Here is a 19328-nt window from a genome sequence, read left to right as displayed (position 1 = left end):
ATTCTATGAGGCCACCATCACCCTGATACCAAAACCAGACAAAGATACTACAAAAAAACAAAATTAAAGACCAATATCACTCATGAATATAGATGCAAAAATCCTCAGCAAAATACTAGCAAACAGAATCCAGCAACACATTAAAAGGATCATACACCATGATCAAGTGGGATTTATCTCAGGGGTGCAAGGATTCTTCAATATACGCAAATCAATCAATGGGCTACACCATATTAACAAATTGAAGAATAATAACCATATGATCATCTCAATAGATGCAGAAAAATCTTTTGACAAAATTCAGCACCCATTTATGATAAAAACACTCCAGAAAGTGGGCATAGAGGGAACCTACTTCAACATAATAAAGGCCATATACGACAAACCCACAGCAAACATCATTCTCAATGGTGAAAAACTGAAAGCATTTCTTCTAAGATCAGGAAGGAGACAAGGATATCCACTCTCACCACTATTATTCAACATAGTTTTGGAAGTCCTAGCCACGGCAATCAGAGAAGAAAAAGAAATAAAAGGAATACAAATGGGAAAAGAAGAAGTAAAACTGTCACTGTTTGCAGATGACATGATACGATACATAGAGAATCCTAAAGATGCCACCAGAAAACTACTAGAGCTAATCAATGAATTTGGTAAGGTTGCAGGATACAAAATTAATGCACAGAAATCTCTTGCATTCCTATACACTAATGATGAAAAATCTGAAAGAGAAATTATGGAAACACTCCCATTTACCATTGCAACAAAAAGAATAAAATACCTAGGAATAAACCTACCTAGGGAAACAAAAGACCTGTATGCAGAAAACTATAAGGCACTGATGAAAGAAATTAAAGATGATACCAACAGGATAAAGAAGATGTGACAAATATATACAGTGGAATATTACTCAACCATAAAAGAAACGAAATTGAGTTATCTGTAGTGAGGTGGATGGACCTAGAGTCTGTCATACAGAGTGAAGTACGTCAGAAAGACAAAAACAAATACCGTATGCTAACACATATATATGGAATGTAAAAAGAAAAAAGAAAAAAAATGGTCATGAAGAACCTAGGGGCAAGACGGGAATAAAGACACAGACCTACTAGAGAATGGACTTGAGGATATGGGGAAGGGGAAGGGTAAGCTGGAACAAAGTGAGAGAGTGGCATGGACATATATACACTACCATACGTAAAATAGATACCTAGTGGGAAGCAGCTGCATAGCACAGGGAGATCAGCTCGGTGCTTTGTGATCACCTGCAGGGGTGGGATAAGGAGGGTGGGAGGGAAGGAGACACAAGAGGGAAGAGATATGGGGACATATGTATATGTATAACTGATTGTTTTAAAGCAGAAACTAACACACCATTGTAAAGCAATTATACTCCAATAAAGATGTTAATAAAAAAAAAGACACCAACAGATGGAGATATATACCATGTTCTTGGATTGGAAGAATCAATATTTTGAAAATGACTATACTACCCAAAGCAATCTACAGATTCAGTGCAATCCCTATCAAATTACCAATGGCATTTTTTTATGGAACTAGAACAAAAAATCTTAAAAATTTTATGGAGACAAAAAAGACCCCGAATAGCCAAAGCAGTCTTGAGGGAAAAAAACGGAGCTGGGGACTTCCTGACTTCAGACTATACTACAAAGCTACAGTAATCAAGACAATATGGTACTGGCGCAAAAACAGAAACATAGATCAATGGAACAAGATAGAAAGCCCAGAGATAAACCCACGCACCTATGGTCAACTAATCTATGACAAAGGAGGCAAGAATATACAATGGAGAAAAGACAGCCTCTTCAATAAGTGGTGCTGGGAAAACTGGACAGCTACGTGTAAAAGAATGAAATTAGAACACTCCCTAACACCATATGCAAAGATAAACTCAAAATGGATTAGAGACCTAAATGTAAGGCCAGACAGTATAAAACTCTTAGAGGAAAACATAGGAAGAACACTCTTTGACATAAATCACAGCAAGATCTTTTTTGATCCACCTTCTAGAGTAATGGAAATAAAAACAAAAGTAAACAAATGGGACCTAATGAAACTTCAAAGCTTCTGCACAACAAAGGAAACCATAAACAGGACGAAAAGACAGCCCTCAGAATGGGAGAAAATATTTGCAAACAAATCAACAGACAAAGGATTAATCTCCAAAATATATAAACAGCTCATGCAGCTCAATATTAAAAAAACAAACAACCCAATCCAAAAATGGGCAGATGACCTAAATAGACATTTCTCCAAAGAAGACATACAGATGGCCAAGAAGCACATGAAAAGCTGCTCAACATCACTAATTATTAGAGAAATGCAAATCAGAACTACAATGAGGTATCACCTCACACCAGTTAGAATGGGGATCATCAGAAAATCTACAAACAACAAATGCTGGAGAGGGTGTGGAGAAAAGGGAACCCTCTTGCACTGTTGGTGGGAAAGTAAATTGATACAGCCACTATGGAGAACAGTATGGAGGTTCCTTAAAAAACTAAAAATAGAATTACCATATGATCCAGCAATCCCACTACTGGGTATATACCCAGAGAAAACCATAATTCAAAAAGACACATGCACCCCAATGTTCATTGCAGCACTATTTACAATAGCCAGGTCATGGAAGCAACCTAAATGCCCAACGACAGACGAATGGATAAAGAAGAAGTGGTATATATATACAATGGAATATTACTCACCCATAAAAAGGAACGAAATTGGGTCATTTGTTGAGAAGCGGATGGATCTAGAGACTGTCATACAGAGTGAAGTAAGTCAGAAAGAGAAAAACAAATATCATATATTAATGCATATATGTGGAACCTAGAAAAATGGTACAGATGAACCAGTTTGCAGGGCAGAATTTGAGACACAGATGTAGAGAACAAACGTATGGACACCAAGGGGGGAAAGCGGCTGGGGGTGGGGGTGGGGGTGTGATGACTTGGGCGATTGGGATTGACATGTATACACTGATGTGTATAAAACTGATGACTAATAATAACCTGCTGTAAAAAAAATAAAAAAATTTAAAAAGCAATGATTCCCTATGTTTCTAGATATAATAGGAAGCCATCTTTCAGAAAATAAGAAAATGTATTTCGGATAAGTCCCCAGTTACTTTACGTACTTCTGAAGAATCAGGACAAATACAACTGATACTGTTTTCACAAAGCAATTGTATATTCTTCCTTTTATCCATCAGTAGTTAAGTGGGAAAAGAAAATTATTTGAAAGCATTATTGTTCAATACTTTTGCATGGCCAAAGTAGCATGGGTTTATTTCATATTTTAAGAGTTGTAGAATATCACTAGTAAATTTTATCATCTGTGCTGTTTGTATGAGGGAGTTGCTTTATAATATTGCTGTTTTTTTTTTTAATTGATTGATGATTGATTGATTGCTATGTTGGGTCTTCGTTTCTGTGCTAGGGCTTTCTCCACTTGCGACGAGCGGGGGCCACTCTTCATCGCGGTGCGCGGGCCTCTCACTATCGCGGCCTCTCTTGTTGCAGAGCACAGGCTCCAGACGCGCAGGCTCAGTAGTTGTGGCTCACGGGCCTAGTTGCTCCGTGGCATGTGGGATCTTCCCAGACCAGGGCTCGAATCCGTGTCCCCTGCATTAGCAGGCAGATTCTCAAGCACTGCGCCACCAGGGAAGCCCAATATTGCTGTTTTTGGTGTTCCCTGGGGACAGGGATCAGTTCAGAATTTGTACTCTTCTTGAATCAAAAATGATAAAATAAATATATACTAATAGGGGCTTCCCTGGTGGCGCAGTGGTTGAGAATCTGCCTGCCAATGCAGGGGACACGGGTTCGAGCCCTGGTCTGGGAAGATCCCACATGCCGCGGAGCAGCTGGGCCCGTGAGCCACAACTACTGAGCCTGCGCGCCTGGAGCCTGTGCCCTGCAACGGGAGGGGCCGCGATAGTGAAAGGCCGGCGCACCGCGATGAAGAGCGGCCCCCGCACCGCGATGAAGAGTGGCCCCCGCTTGCTGCAACTAGAGAAAGCCCTCGCACAGAAACGAAGACCCAACACAGCCAAAAATAAATAAATAAATAAATAAATAAATAAAGTAGCTATTAAAAAATATATATATATACTAATAGAAAGTATCCATGTCCACTAGACTTCCCTATTAATTAGCACTTTGTACAAATCTTGTCTGTGATTTCTAATGTAAGTTCATTGCATCATATTCTTCCTTTCACACCTCTTTTCTTTTTTTTTTCACACTTCTTTTCTTACAAATTCCTTCTCTGCCCCTTTGTATCCTTCCATACTACTACTACTAATCTTTATTTTGCTGAGCATAAATGCAGAGTTATATGTTGGGAACAGTAAACTTATCAGGGAAGCACAAAATCCAGTTAAATATGTGTGTTTTATTGCTAGTCCCTTAACTGTCAAATCTCAAAATTTTCTACTTCCACCTGCCTGCCTCCGGCTGTAATTGAAATGGAAAAACTTCTTCCAAACACTAAACCTGTCTCTTTGGAGATGCTCAGTAGAAACTTCTAATCATTTCTGGGAATTGAGAACTGGGAAAAACTTTTTAAGACATAGTCTCAAATGCCCAATTGTGCAGTGTCATTGAAAGTACTGGTGAAGTCATAATTGCATTTCTGTGGGGGGAAGTGAGGTCACAGAATTACAATCCCATATCTTATGGTCTGGCTGCTTCCTTCCCATACAAGCAGAGGGTATCATGACTGTCACACTGAATCCACTGTCCTGGCAGAAGAAAGGAGTCAAGTGAGTATTTTCTATTTCAGTATAAAAGACAGACTTTATAATGGAATAAGGCTTCTGTATCTGTATTAGTCTTTGTCTGGAAAAGGGATTTTTCTTTTTCTTTTCTTTTTTAAAAATTTTTATTGGAGTATAGTTGATTTACAATGTTGTGTTAGTTTCAGGTGTACAGCAAAGTGAATCAGCCATACATATACATATATCCACTCTTTTTTAGATTCTTTTCCCATATAGGCCATTACAGAGTATTGAGTAGAGTTCACTGTGCTAAACAGTACATCCTTATTAGTTTGGAAAAAGTATTTTTCTGAAGTAGAAACTGGTTCAGTGCTAAGCCCCACATAGGAAGGAATCATAATTCCTGAAGCACAGGCTGAGCTTGTGAAGAGAGAATGGAGGTCCAAGACCATAAACCAATCTCTGACAGCTCCTAACGTATTTTAATGTAATCCTCACCGATTGTTGGGATTTCTTCCAGGTAGTAATAAAATCTTATTTTTATGACCCTTAAGACTGTAGTTCAGAAATGAATCTGCTATTTAATATGCTCTATACAAGTCACAGAGAAGTTTCCATAATTAGTTCAGTTAATTCAGTAAAAGTTCTATGCATGCAATAATGAGTTTGATGGAGCTAATTTAATCCTCCATCTCTGTATAAAAAATATAAGTGACATTTGCTGAAGTATAATTATTTTTCTCTTAGGTTTGTTTTTGTTTTTCTTTTTTGGCTGCACGGCACAGCATGTGGAATCTTAGTTCCCCGACCAGGGATTGAAGCTGCACCCCCTGCAGTGGAAGCTCGGAGTCTTAACCACTGGACCGCCAGGGAAGTCCCTTCTCTTACTTGGTTTTGATGTGTTTAATGGATAGTAATTAGCTCTCTCCTGAAATTATTTGTGGTCAATTGGTTAACTTAGGACAATTTTCCTTCATGAAGTTAGGAAAGGAAGCTTCATGGAAAACTTAACTTTACACTTGAGGGATTCAGACTGTAGAAAAATTAAGGATTCCAGCATTTTTCAGGATCAAATATCTTGTTTCTCTTGTTCTCTTGTTTCTTTTGATATTTTCTCGTTTATAAAATTCTAATGTCATTTTCAGGCTCAACCTTGTGTTTCTCCTATTTCAATTTATTAAGTGCAGAAGATTTCCTGACTCCAAATTCCATTTTGCGTACTTTTTGTGTTTTATTATCTTTCTTAAATCTCATATTAATTAGAATTTTGATGAATTTTTCTAAAACAATAAACAGATCATTTTATGTTCTTTAATGAAGAATAATTTAGGTCCTACTCTAAATATTTTATCACTCATTTAAATGTCAAGTCCCATAGTTTAGGGCAAAGCCCAATACATACAATGTAAACACTATATAACGAAACACATCAGACTTGGGAAACCTTGGACAAAAGAAAAAATATATTTAAAACAAATTATCAGGGTAGGTAATAGTAAGTGGAGAATCTTGAATTTAATATTTCATGAAAAAAATAGCCCACAATTCATGTTTTCGTGCAGAATCGTCTCTTTGTGAATCTTCACTCTTTGTGAACAGTGAGCCCTGGAAAATGACAGAATGCCCTTCATGGATTTGAAATTTGTAATGATCTTCCTATTCCAGATAGGCATTGGAATCCTGGGAAATTTCTCACTCTTATATCATTATGTGTTCCTGTACCTCAGTGGGCCTAGGTCAAGGTCCACGGATCTGATTTTCAAGCACCTGACTATAGCCAACTCCTTGGTCATTCTCTCAAGAGGAATCCCAGAGACAACGGCAGCTTTTGGGTTGAAAGATTTTCTCAGAGATTTTGGATGCGAACTTGTTTTCTCTGTTCACAGAGTGGCAAGAGGTGTGTCCATGGGCACCACCTGCCTCCTGAGTATCTTCCAGGCTATAGCAATCAGTCCCAGCAACTCCAAGTGGGCAGAGCTTAAAGTAAGAGCCCTAAAGTTTATTGGTCCTACCAACATTCTCTGCTGGATCCTAAACATGTTGCTAAATACTATGGTTCCTATGCATTTGACTGGCAAATGGAACAATAAAAACATCACAAAAACTATAGATTTTGGATACTGTTCTTCTAAACTTCATAACAAAGACACAGACTTACTGTTTATAGTATTGGTATCCTCCCATGATGTTTTGTGTTTGGGACACATGACCTGGGCAAGTGGCTCCATGGTATCCATTCTGTACAGGCAGAAGCAACGGGTCCAGAAGATCCTTGGGAAGAATGTATCCCCTAGATCTTCCCCTTTGACCAAAGCTACCCAAAGCATCCTTGTACTGGTGAGCACCTTTGTATGTTTTTATACCCTCTCCTCCATCATTTATTTTTATTTTATTCATGTTCGTAAGACCATTTGGTGGCTGGTGTACACCTCTGCCTTAATCAAGGCATGTTTCCCAACTGCCAGCCCCTTTGTTCTCTGGAGATGTGTCCCCTGTATATCCAGACATCTCTGTGTGTGTACCAGGAAAAGTGCAGTTACCTCATCTCATCAGAACAATGTAAATAGTCTGATTTTCATCATGTTTATTCCATTTTGTCCTCATTCTTCATAGGATCTTAAGCACAATTATAGCCAGTTTCATTGCACGTACAGTTGCGTATAAAACAGATTCTGGTACAATAAATAGTAAATAATAATAGCCATTGTAAGTGAAATCTTATGAAATTATTATTAAAGTACTCTTATTATTGTATTTTATTGCTCATTTCACTGGAGAAGTACAGAGTGTAATCAATAATAAGACAGTCCTGAAATAAATTGGATATACTAGAATTATTTTTGACTATTTAACTTTTAATCTGCTGTATCAAAATTTCTCAAGATTTAACTGAGCATAGCATTGTAAATACAGTACCATAAAAGGTAATAATATGTGGAATGTTCCCTCAAGAAACCTTAGGAGAGGCTTCAATGTCCCTGCATTGTAATGCAAGTGACTGGGGTAAAGCTAGAGGGAAAATTATGTTTTAGTTATTGTAGCCACCGGCCGCTAAGTTGAGAACGTTGTGCCTTACATCCTAAGAGAAATAGTGGTCAATTGGAATATGAAAATGTGTATGGATGCTAGATTAAGGCTTTTTTTCAAATAAATGAAAATATTATTTCAAAAAAAAAAAGAAAATGTGTATGGAGAAAGGTGAAAATATTGAAAAAATATATTTCAGTTAAACATTGGAATAGTGAGCATCAGGGGACAAAGGAGAACATGGTAAGATATTTATTCTGTTGTTTAAAAAGAATACAATAAGATACATATTCTGATGTTTAAAAAGAATACAGGTGGGAAACAAACATTAAATACACATTGTGTTTCTGCCATCAAATTGGATGGATTTTGGTGATTTTTGGTGGTCTTTAGAAGGTACATTGTTCTCTGTTAAGCCTTAATGCCAACTGACTATCTTAAGAAACTGATTTCAGAGTGGATTTCTGCATTTCCAATTTGGGGAAACAAACTTATGGAGGACTTTTTCATCAGGCTTGGATTAGTAAAGGACTAGCAATTCGGAGGCCAAAGACATGAATCTATTTTTTAAAATGAGTTTTACAGTATTGCTTTTGAAATCACCAAGGATCACAATGTACACGTTCAAAAGAAAAAAGTGAATATTAACTCAAATGTAGTAGCTAATTTAATGTAACTTTGTAATTATAAACAATTACAATTTTAATATAATTTTCCCGGATTTATTGACAAATAGTTGACATATATTAGTGTATAAGTTTAAGGCAAACTGCAGGATTGTTTGATTTACTTAAACTGTATTGTGATATTATTACAATAGGTTCAGCTAATATCTGTCATCTCATGTAGATACAATAAAAAGGGAGAGAGAAGAAAACAGAAAAAAATATCCTTGTGATGAGAAATCTCAGAATTTCCTCTTATCAGCTTTCCTATATATCCTTACTGCAGTGTTAACTATAGTCATCAGATTGTACATTACATCTCTAGTACTTATTTATCTTATAACTGGAAGTTTGTACCTTTTGATCACCTTCCTCCTATTCCCCTCCCCACCCTCTGACTCTTAATATTCCATTGTATTGAATATGTATGTACCACAACTTCTTTATCCATTCATCCATTGATGGACACTTAGGTTGCTTCCATGTCTTGACGATTGTGTTGAATAAATAGCACTGCAATGAATATGGGAATGCGGATATATTTACAAGTTAGTGTTTTTATTACCTTTGAATATATACACAGAAATGGAATTTCTGGATCGTATAATAGTTCCATTTTTAATTTTTGGAGGATCGTGCTTATTGGTTTTCATAGTGGCTGTACCAATTACCAATCTGGAATCCCACCAACAGTTGCACAAGCGTTCCCTTTTCTCCACTTCTGTACCAGCATTTGTTATCTCTTGTCTGTTTGATAATGGGCATTCTAACGGGCATGAGGTGATATCTTATTGTGGTTTTAATTTGAATTTCCCTAATGACTAGTGATGTGTAAATTTTTATTTTGGAATAAATTTAGACTTGCAGAAAAGTGGCAAAGATTACAAAGTGTTTCCATATTCTCCTCACCCAATTGCCCCTGATGTTAACACAGTATATAAATATGGTACATTCAACAAAAATAAGAAACCAATGTTGGTATATTACTGTTAATTAGATTGCAGACTTTATTTGCATTTTGCTAGTTTTAATACTGATGTCTTTTTTCTCTTCCAGGTTTCATTCCAGAATGCCACATTGTATTTAGTCATCATGTTTCCCCAGTCTCCTCTTCTCTGTTTCATTTTCTCATTCAGGTACTTCTTAGAATATCTCCAAAGTTTTGTGTGTGTGATTTATTTCTGAGTTTATAGACTTCTTGAAGAATATCACATCTCCTCGTGCAGTTAACATGACATATCATTGGTGATGATCATCTTGATCATTTGATTTAGGTGTGATTTCCAGATTTCTTCACTATAAAGTGATTACATGTCAATTTCCTTTTTAAAAAAATAAATTTATTTATTTATTTATTTATTTTTGGCTGCGTTGGGTCTTCCTTGCTGCGTGCAGGCTTTCTCTAGTTGCAGCGAGCGGGGGCTACTCTTCGTTGTGGCGGACGGGCTCAGTTGCTCCGTGACATGTGGGATCTTCCCTGACCAGGGCTCAAACCCATGTCCCCTGCATTGGCAGGCAGATTCTTAACCACTGGGCCACCAGGGAAGTCCCACATGTCAATTTCCATACTCTATTGATAGGAAGGGAATTACTAGGTTTGGCTCAAATAAAGAGTGTGGGTACAGTTGAATTAATCTCCACCTCCTAGAAGGAGGAGTATCTACATATTATATTTGGTATATTTCTTGAAGGAGGATTTGTCTATTCCCCCTCATTTAATTCTTACTCAATTTTTATGCATATCATTGAGGTATTAGGTATAGTGAGAAAACAAGTTAATTTCCCTTTTGCCCTATTAAATCCACTAGAGATGAAAAAGATCCAGATGAAAAAATGCATGCTATAAATCTTATCTCTCATAAATAATATCCTGTATTTAAGACAATATAACACTCCTAGACTGTTATACCACAAAATTATATTTAAATCCTTAATATCTTGTAGTATGCACTTTATTTTCATATTCTCCTAAATGACTCAAAAATATGCATTTTTTATTGTTGGATGTTTAAAGCAGGATCTAAACAAGGTTTGTGCATTAAATTACTTGTTATAGTCCTAACATTTAAAAAAATCTATTAATCTAATTTTCAATATTATTCATTTACAAGGGAAATATGAGTAACACATACAAAGTATAAAAATTTGATGGAGTTAAAAATTATAATTATTATCATAGAAATAGAAAAATAAACTACTAGAATATTGTAGAGTCATTGTAATAAAAAATTATAGCAAACATGAAGCTTTGTGGTAAAACATTAGTGCCTTTAAATTCAGATAAACAGATAAATAGACCCACTGTCATTGCTTCTCATTAACACTATGCTTCAAGACATAGCTAGTGTTCTGAGAAATAAAAAGTAATAATAATGAAAACTGTAATTTTGGAAATGGGAGTCCCATTAATTTTATTATTGGCAGATGATGTAATTGTCTACAGAGCATATCTAAGGAATTATGATTCATATCATAGTTTCAACAAAATTAAATAGTTTCAACAGAATTACTGGGTGTAAGATCAATCTACCAAAGTCAATAGTATTCACATACATTTCCAGTTAACTAAAATATAATTTAGCAGTCATAGTTAAATGGTCCCAAGGTAAACCTGGGAAAAACTGCAAGGCATTATAAAGAAAATTATGAACAATTTCTGGCGGGTGTTATAAAACATTTAAAAAGAGGAGCATGACACAATTTCACTGTTGGAAATACATTAGAATGTAAATTATTGCCAAACTACAAATGTGTAATTCAATAGGCTCCAATCAAAATACTAACACGTTTTAATGAGAATGTGACAAAACAGTTGGAAAATTAACTGGTGAAATGGCAGTGCCCAAAATAGAGAAAACAAAATTAAAAGAATAAAACATATGTAAAGGACTTCTAACAGACACTATGATCTTTTGTAATGAAAGTAGCAAAATGAAGGTGGTGATGCAGTAATATTATATTTACCCTGAGATTAATTAACCAGAACATGTAGCCCCTAAGCAGACTTTCATATATAATACTGTAATATCTAAGGTGGATTTGCTCATCAGTAAGGAAATAAGCGATTATTCAATAATCATAGATGGATACAACTTTCATTATATCCCTACATTAAATAATATATATGGATAAATGCCAGATAGATCAAACAACACGTGGGAGACAGAAATACAGGAAAACATTTAATAGAAAATTTAGAATAAACACTTTATTATTTCAGGGTGGAAGACAATTTCTTTAAGAAGATGTACAAACTGTAGGGACTTCCCTGGTGGTTCGATGGTTAAGACTCCTCACTTCCACTTCTCAAAACATTGAGAATGTTTTGTTTTAAAGATGGCAGAGCAGTGTGGCCCAAAAAATAAATAAGTAAATAAATAAAATTGAAAAATTGAAAAAAATTTAAAAAAGAAGATATACAAACTGCAAAGGAAATGGTTAAAACTATGACAATATTAAAGTTACTAAATGCTATCTGAAAATAGGAGTTGCAACCAGCTACAAAATGGAAGGATGTATTTGCAATGCTGAACACTCGAAAAAAAAAATAGTGTTCGGATTAGATGTTCAAATTTTTTCTACCATTCCAAAAACAAAAGGAAAACAACCCACAAAAAATGAAAAACTGAGTATGACCAGATTATTAATAAATCAGTAACTTCATGTGAATAATAAATGGCAATATAAATAGCATCACTAATAACAAATGCAAATAAAATCAACAATAGCATATCACCCACATAATAAAAATACACACACTACCCACTGTGAGATGATATGGGAAATGGAGAATCTCCTTCGTTGATAGCAGAGGTGTTATTGATTGAATCACTTTGGAAGACAGCCAAAATGGTCATATGAACTAAACTTGAAGATGCACAAAAATGGCAGTCCAGCAATTCTATTCCTCACTGTCTGTTCGCAACAATAGGAAGATGTGCCCAAGAATATTCATGGCAGTATCACTAGTGAAAGCAGAATATTTACCAGCACAGCTATAAAACAAAAAATAAACAATGGTGAAACAATGAACTGGAGACACATATGTCAACATGGAGATATTTAAGAAACAATTATTTGAGGTCAAAGGCAAAACGCTCAAGTAAACAGTATATTTAGCTGTGTATAAAAATTGTAAACATGCAGAAAATTGTGTATATTGTTAAATGTGTAAGTGTTAAAAATTTTTAAATGCTTGGGAATGGCAAACACCAAATTATAGTGTATTATTTCAGAAGTATAGTATAGTATAGTAAGTAAGTATAGTATAGAAGTATAGTGATGAAATAAAAGAGGAAAAGGAACAACCACATAAGATACGTTGTCAAGTCTGGGTAGATCAAAAGTTTATTAGATCAAATATGATTCATTGCCATGATTGAATTAGCTCACCTGCTGAAAACTTCTTTCTGGGGAGTAATCTGAAGAGTCATATAGCTCATATGCTTTTGTTCCCATTTCTCAAGCATCATTTTCCTTCATTGCTTGATGTCTAGTTTTTTTTTTTACCTTTTATTTATTTTATTTATTTATTTTTGGCTGCGTTGAGTCTTCATTGCTGCGTGCAGGCTTTCTCTAGTTGTGGCGAGCGGGGGCTAATCTTCATTGTGGTGTGAGGGCTTCTCAACGCGGTGGCTTCTCTTGTTGCGGAGCATGGCTCTAGGTGCGTGGGCTTCAGTAGTTGTGGCGTGAGGGCTTCAGTACTTGTGGCTCCCGAGCTCTAGAGCGCAGGCTCAGTAGTTGTGGCGCACGGGCTTAGTTGCTCCGAGGCATGTGGAATCTTCCCAGACCAGGGATCCAACCCATTTCCCCTGCATTGGCAGGCAGATTCTTAACCACTGCACCACCAGGGAAGTCCATGATGTCTAGTTTTTTGAATACCACTGTTGCATGTGTTATTTGTCTTTGTATGTGTTGTTTCCAGAGGAAGGTAGATCTGTTCTTTGTTACTCCATCATGGGTATAAGCAAAAGTCAGTTTCTCTTTTTTTTTTTTAATTGTAGTAAAATATACATAACATAAAATTTACCAACATAACCATTTTTAAGTGTAAATTCAGTGTCATCAAGTACATTCGCACTATTGTTCAATCATCATCAACTGTCCAACTGCAGACATTTCTCATCATCTCAAACTGAAACTCTGTACCCATTAAACACTGACTCGGTATTCCCCGCCTTCTCTATCACTTGGTAACCACTCTGCTACTTTCTATCTTTATGAATTTGACCATTCTAGGCACCCGGTATAAGTGGAATCATAGAATATTTGTCCTTTTGTTTCTGGTTTATTTTACTTAGCTCAATGTCTTCAAGGTTTACCCATGTAGCATGTTTCAGACTTGTTTTCCTTTTAAAGGCTGAATAACGTTCCATTGTACATATAGATCACATTTTGTTTATTCATTAATCTGTCTATGGACATTTGGTTTTACTTTTTTAAATCTTTCAGAAACTGTGAATATTGCTGCAATGAAAATTGTTGTACAAATATCTGAGTCCCTTCTTTCAATTCTTTTAGATATATACCTAGAAGTGGAATTGCTGGATCATATGGTAATTCTATGTTTACTTTTTTGAGAGAACGTCATAGTGTCTTTCAAAGCGGCACACCATTTTACATTCTCACCAGCAAGAACATAGGTTCTAATTTCTCCACGTCCTTGCTAACACTTAGTAGTAGTATTTTTTTTTTTAGCCACACCCTCGGCTTGGCTTGTGGGATCTTGGTTCCCCAACCGGGGATTGAACCCGTGTCCTTGGCAGTGAGAGCATGGCATCCTAACTACTGGACAGCCAGGGAATTCCCCAGTAGTAGTATTTTTTTTTAAATACTACTTCATTCTTGTAGTACGAGATGGCAAGTGCCAATTTTTTTTTTTTTAAATATAAATTTATTTATTTATTTTTGGCTGTGTTGGGTCTTCGTTTCTGTGCGAGGGCTTTCTCCAGTGGCGGAGGGTGGGGGCCACTCTTCATCGTGGTGCGCGGGCCTCTCACTATCGCGGCCTCTCTTGTTGCGGAGCACAGGCTCCAGACGCGCAAGCTCAGCAGTTGTGGCTCACGGGCCCAGTTGCTCTGCGGCATGTGGGATCCTCCCAGACCAGGGCTCGAACCCGTGTCCCCTGCATTGGCAGGCAGACTCCCAACCACTGCGCCACCAGGGAAGCCCAACAAGTGCCAATTTTTAGTTGGCATATTAGACCAACCAAAGAAGCTGGAAGGGAAGAGGGGAAAACTTTTCTGCCCCTACAACATTCATCCTAATCGCCAGGAAAACTATAGTGAGACCACTTCAAATTTTATAGTGAGAAACATTTTCTAGAATGGCTAAAATTATACTGAGAAATAACTGATAACACTGAATTTCAGTGAGAATGTTGAGGAACTAGAATTCTCATATATTGCTGATGGGAGTGTAAAAAGCACATTTACTTTGGAAAACTGTTTAGAAGTTACTTATAAAATTAAATATTTACCTACTGAAAGGGGAGTGAAATTTGTCACCCCCAAGTGTAGCTCTTTGGCGTAGGAATTATTTTAGGTTGGTTATTTTAAGAGACAACAGGCATAGAAAATGCTCTGAAAACTGAGTAGAAGCCTCCTTTTGTAAGAGACATTTACATTCATAAAAAAAAAAAAATCTCCGTTTGTAAGTGTGTCTCCCTATCTGTACTGGAAAGAGGAAGATGTCTAAATCTCTAGAGACTCTTGCCCGAGGGAAAGGGAAAGACTGAAATCTGCATAACAGCCTTACCCCTGTTTACTGTGTTTTCCTGGTCATCTCCCACAACTGCCCCCCCAACCCCTACATCTTTATTTGTCTTTAGATGAAGATGGCATTTAATGTGATGGCTTTGGCCATTTGGAGGAGCTACTCAGTTTTCTTGAATCTCTCCCATGTATACAAGAGGTATACATGTTATTAAACTTTTTTTTCCCCCCATTAATCTGTCTTCTATCAAATTGTTAGACCAGCCAAATTACCTAGAAGGGAAATTTTTTCTGCCCTTACAAAGGGTAGAGGAAAACTTATTTTTATCTCTTCCATCTATCCCATTACCAAATTAAAAGAAAACAATGAGACTTTCCTCTGAAGTACTACTCCTTGTTCCTTTCTGTATTCCATCCATCTCTACTTAGCTCCTATTCTATACAAACATTTATTTATAATCAATTTTAGGAGAAGGGCAGAAGAAACAGAAAGGCAGGGCCCAGCATCTTCATCCTCAGGGAAAATGTGGGACACTTAGTACCCAACTCCTAAAGATTTATGAGAATTAATTCACATAAATGTGTGTGAGGTTCCCAGCACTACGCAATGTAACCTACCTGTGAGTACATGGTAAATGCTCAATAAATACCGCATTAATGATGCATCCAGTTTATTTTCCAAATACAGACTTGCTCAGACATTCTCTAGCCTTCTTTAAACTTTAAAGGGCCAGTAAAGAATGTGCTGTTTCAGGACAGTGATTGGTGGTCTTCATTGAGAGCCAACTCTATTGAGTTAGTGGGTGTAAGAGGCTCAGGTGTGTTATTGAAACTGAGCAGGACCCTGTGGGGCTCCTGGGCACAAAAGCCCTTCTGCGTCCCCCGTTTTTGGTTTGTAGGAAATAGGCTTCATTCAGCCTCCATGACCTTCCCTGAGTTCCAACAGGCTTGTTCAAATAGTTGCTATTTAGGGAAGGGAGGGAATGCAGAGACAAGGGAAGAGCAGTCAAGAAACAATAGTGCAGCCTTGGGGTAAGGTCCTGCTTCCCCCTCAAGGAATACACATAACAATATCTTTGAGCTGTTTTGCAGATACTGAAACCCCCTCCAAGTGGGAGAAGTTAAACGATTAATGATGGCATGCTGCCCACAAGCACGGAGACCCCAGAGCAGTTGGAACCTGTAGGTTGACGATGCTGACTGCCACTTACCTCCCCACCAACCAATCAGAAGAAGGTCCACGAGCTGATCACGCCCTCTTTGAACCATTGCAATAAGACTCCTCACTACCCCCTCCAGGTCAGGACACACAGTTTTGAGGGCATGAGCTGGCTATGGCCCCCTTTACCTGGAAGCAATAAAGCTATTCTTTTCTACTTCACCCAAAACTTTGTCTCCAAGATTCAATTTGGTACCGGTGCACAGAGGCCGAATTTCAGCATCATTATCTGCGCTTTCTCTAGCTGAGTTCAACTGATAATGGGTCTGGGTGGCCCAACATCAACACTAACATGGAACTTGTTAAGATGCCAGCTCACGGGCCCCACTGCAAACGTGTAGAATCACAATTTCTTAGAGTGGGGCACAAAACACAAACGCTTGATATGCACATTAAAGCTTGAGAAGCAAGGCTTAGATAAGTGTTTCTCGCCCAGGCTTCCAATTAGGATCACATGTGGAGTTGTAAGAATGATCCTCACCTGTGCTCTACCCTACAGATTCTATTTGTCTGGGTGGGAACATTAACATTGTTTTAAATTCAGTACTCCACGTGATTCTAAATTGAGGTCAAGTTGAGCACGCGGGCTCCTAGGTAACAGGAGATTTGCTTGCAGGCATTGGTTCAAGGGGAGGTAACAGGATCTGCCCTACAGGAGGCTGGAAGGGGCAGGTCGGTGCAGCCATATTTCTCATTGCTGCATCAGAATCTGCGGGCATCTGTGTGTGGGGAGGACCCTTGAAGACAGGGAAGGAGGAACTCGCATGGCAGCCTCCAGGTAAGAACTCATGTTTCTGAATCTCTGCTGTGACAAAGGACTGGGAAATTTGGCCTTTTCTGCATTTTTAAAGCCCTGCCTGTGGGTGAGGTGTTAACAGGTGAAGAGGGTTTTGCTGGTGGTTTTAAAAGTATATTCACAAGATGCAAATGTGATTTCTCCGCATAATATCTTCTGAGAGAGAGGCCCAGAGAAGGAAGAGGAAGAGGAAAGAAATGGCAGGCTCTCATGTCCCAGGTCAGAGTCTATGTCATCTTTTCCTGCTGAAATACCATGCAGTTAGAAGTTGCAAATGTTTATTTCTCTACTTCTGATGTTCTTATGAGTGTTTTCAACTACTTTTTAAAAACTTTCTGTTTAAAAATATGCAACGTTAGTTCTTTAGAATAATTCTCTCCTCTCTCCCATAACCTTCTCTCCATTCTTTCAATCCAGGCTTTCTATATGGGAGGAAGAATCCCCACTTTGAATTTAGGTGAGGTGCAACTGCTGAAAATTTTCTCTTTGTGACAGATCTACAAGAGAAGGCATTGAATCCAATATTCTTATTGAGGATGGGGTCGGGTCCTGGGATATCAGTAAAGAAAGACATTTCATGGTTAGGTTCCATCTGGTTCCTTTATCAGCTCTGTGTAAGCTAGGATGAAGAAAATGCACAATACAGGGAATTACCTGGCGGTCCAGTGGTTAGGACTCCACGCTTCCACCGCAGGGGGCCGTGGTTTGATCCCTGGTCAGGGAACTAAGATCCCACAAGTCGCGTGGTGTGACAAAAAAGAAAAAAAGTACAATAGGATGGATATGTGTGGCCCAGAATATCTCAGAAAGTTCTGAGGAAGGAAGAGAGTCTTGTTTGCTGTCCAGAATGCTGAAGAAAGACTTCTAGTTAAAATAATTAAAGATTACAGGACACGGGAGCTATTTGTGGCTTGAAATTTGACTAAAACTGCTGTTTTCTCAGGATTGGATTCATATTATGACTTACTTTTTTTTTTTTTTTTTTTGCCGATGATACCCCAGCAATGATAATGTGTCCTTTGGCAAATATCAGGCACCTGATATCAATTTGTCCCATTACAGCTGATGTTCTTTGCTTACTTGGTCGGGTGCTCTCTGCCAGAATCCTCCACTCTAGCATTAAATTTTCCCCTTTATCTTTCATAAGGATCTTAGACAAATTTACTGAAAGATGTGCAGAAACCATCACATTTAATCTGGAAGCTCCCCTTCTGTTTCTCTTTGCTGTAGTTTGCTTTGGAAAATAAAGGCTCTCACCTTTGTTTATTGGAGATGCTGGCTTTTGTTAGGAAAGGCTCTAAATCAGTCAGTCCTTGGTCCTTTAACTTTCCATTTCATTTCAAAGCCCAGCACCAGGAAATTGTGAATGCCAGCTGCTACACAACGTGGAGCTGCCAGGGACTCTGTTAGCCGAGCTGTTCTGAGAAGGGAGGATCAGGGAACTGGGGCAGAGCCATGACAGGGCAATTTCTTGGTCTGGGGTCTTTTTCAATGGACCCTGCATTGGAGATTCTGTGTTGGGCTCTGCAAGCCCCATTAGGCAGAGGGACCACATTCTGGGCGCAAATTCTGGGGCAGCTGAGCTATGCCTGCAATGTTAGTCCTGAACTATAAAACAGGAAGCTGGGGGGACATCAGAGCAGCCGCTCTAGAGGAGGAACTGATGGACACTTTATGCTTTTACATGATGCAGGGCAACTCTGGGTGGCCAGTCCCTGATCCCCAGTCTTCTCTGGGGTCGTCTGGTTTGTTGGAGGTGCTGGATTCAGGTCCTTGAAGGGTTCACCCACAGTCCTCGCGTTCACATACATGAAGGTTTGGGCAAAAGGAAAAGGCATAAATGGGAGAGGCCATCCAAAACCCTGGGGGTAACAAAGAGGGTTGGAGAGAGGACCGGTCCGTGTTACAGACTACGGTCCCAGTTTATCTTAAGTCTGGACTAAGGCTTGTGGGCTTGCTTGAGACGGGATTCAAGGCTGGGAGTCTGGAAATCAAGCTGGGGAAGGAAGGAGCTAGTGATTTCAGTTTTCGGCTCTGCGAGCGGGCACGTGTGCCAGAAGTCCTCTGTGCACGTGGGCAGCATTTGGTGGTAGTGGTGGTGAACTCTAATTCACAGGTAATCGCGCTGTGCTGAGCGATTACCAACGGTGAAGTCTGGTCAAGTGAG

At 38.2% G+C, this 19328-nt stretch overlaps 1 protein-coding gene across 3 annotated transcripts in view; it reads left to right on the top strand.

Annotated features, from left to right (window-relative positions):
• The window catches only part of LOC132354091 (zinc finger protein 677-like), a 55564-nt gene extending 39060 nt beyond the window's left edge, over positions 1 to 16504 (top strand). The window contains exons 4-6 of one of the 3 annotated variants that reach the window (XM_059905721.1): positions 9490 to 9569; positions 13954 to 13988; positions 16239 to 16504. In XM_059905721.1, the coding sequence (XP_059761704.1) occupies positions 9490 to 9569; positions 13954 to 13965 (92 nt within the window). In that variant the 3' untranslated portion in view covers positions 13966 to 13988; positions 16239 to 16504. Of the gene's footprint in view, positions 1 to 5526; positions 5700 to 9489; positions 9664 to 13953; positions 13989 to 16238 lie in introns of those variants that run through there. The other 2 variants (XM_059905720.1, XM_059905717.1) reach the window with 2 other exon arrangements.
• Positions 16505 to 19328: the final 2824 nt, after the last annotated feature.

The sequence above is a fragment of the Balaenoptera ricei genome, chromosome 19, assembly GCF_028023285.1.
Source record: "Balaenoptera ricei isolate mBalRic1 chromosome 19, mBalRic1.hap2, whole genome shotgun sequence".
NCBI lineage: Eukaryota > Metazoa > Chordata > Mammalia > Artiodactyla > Balaenopteridae > Balaenoptera > Balaenoptera ricei.
This window is presented reverse-complemented; position numbering and strand designations above follow the sequence as displayed.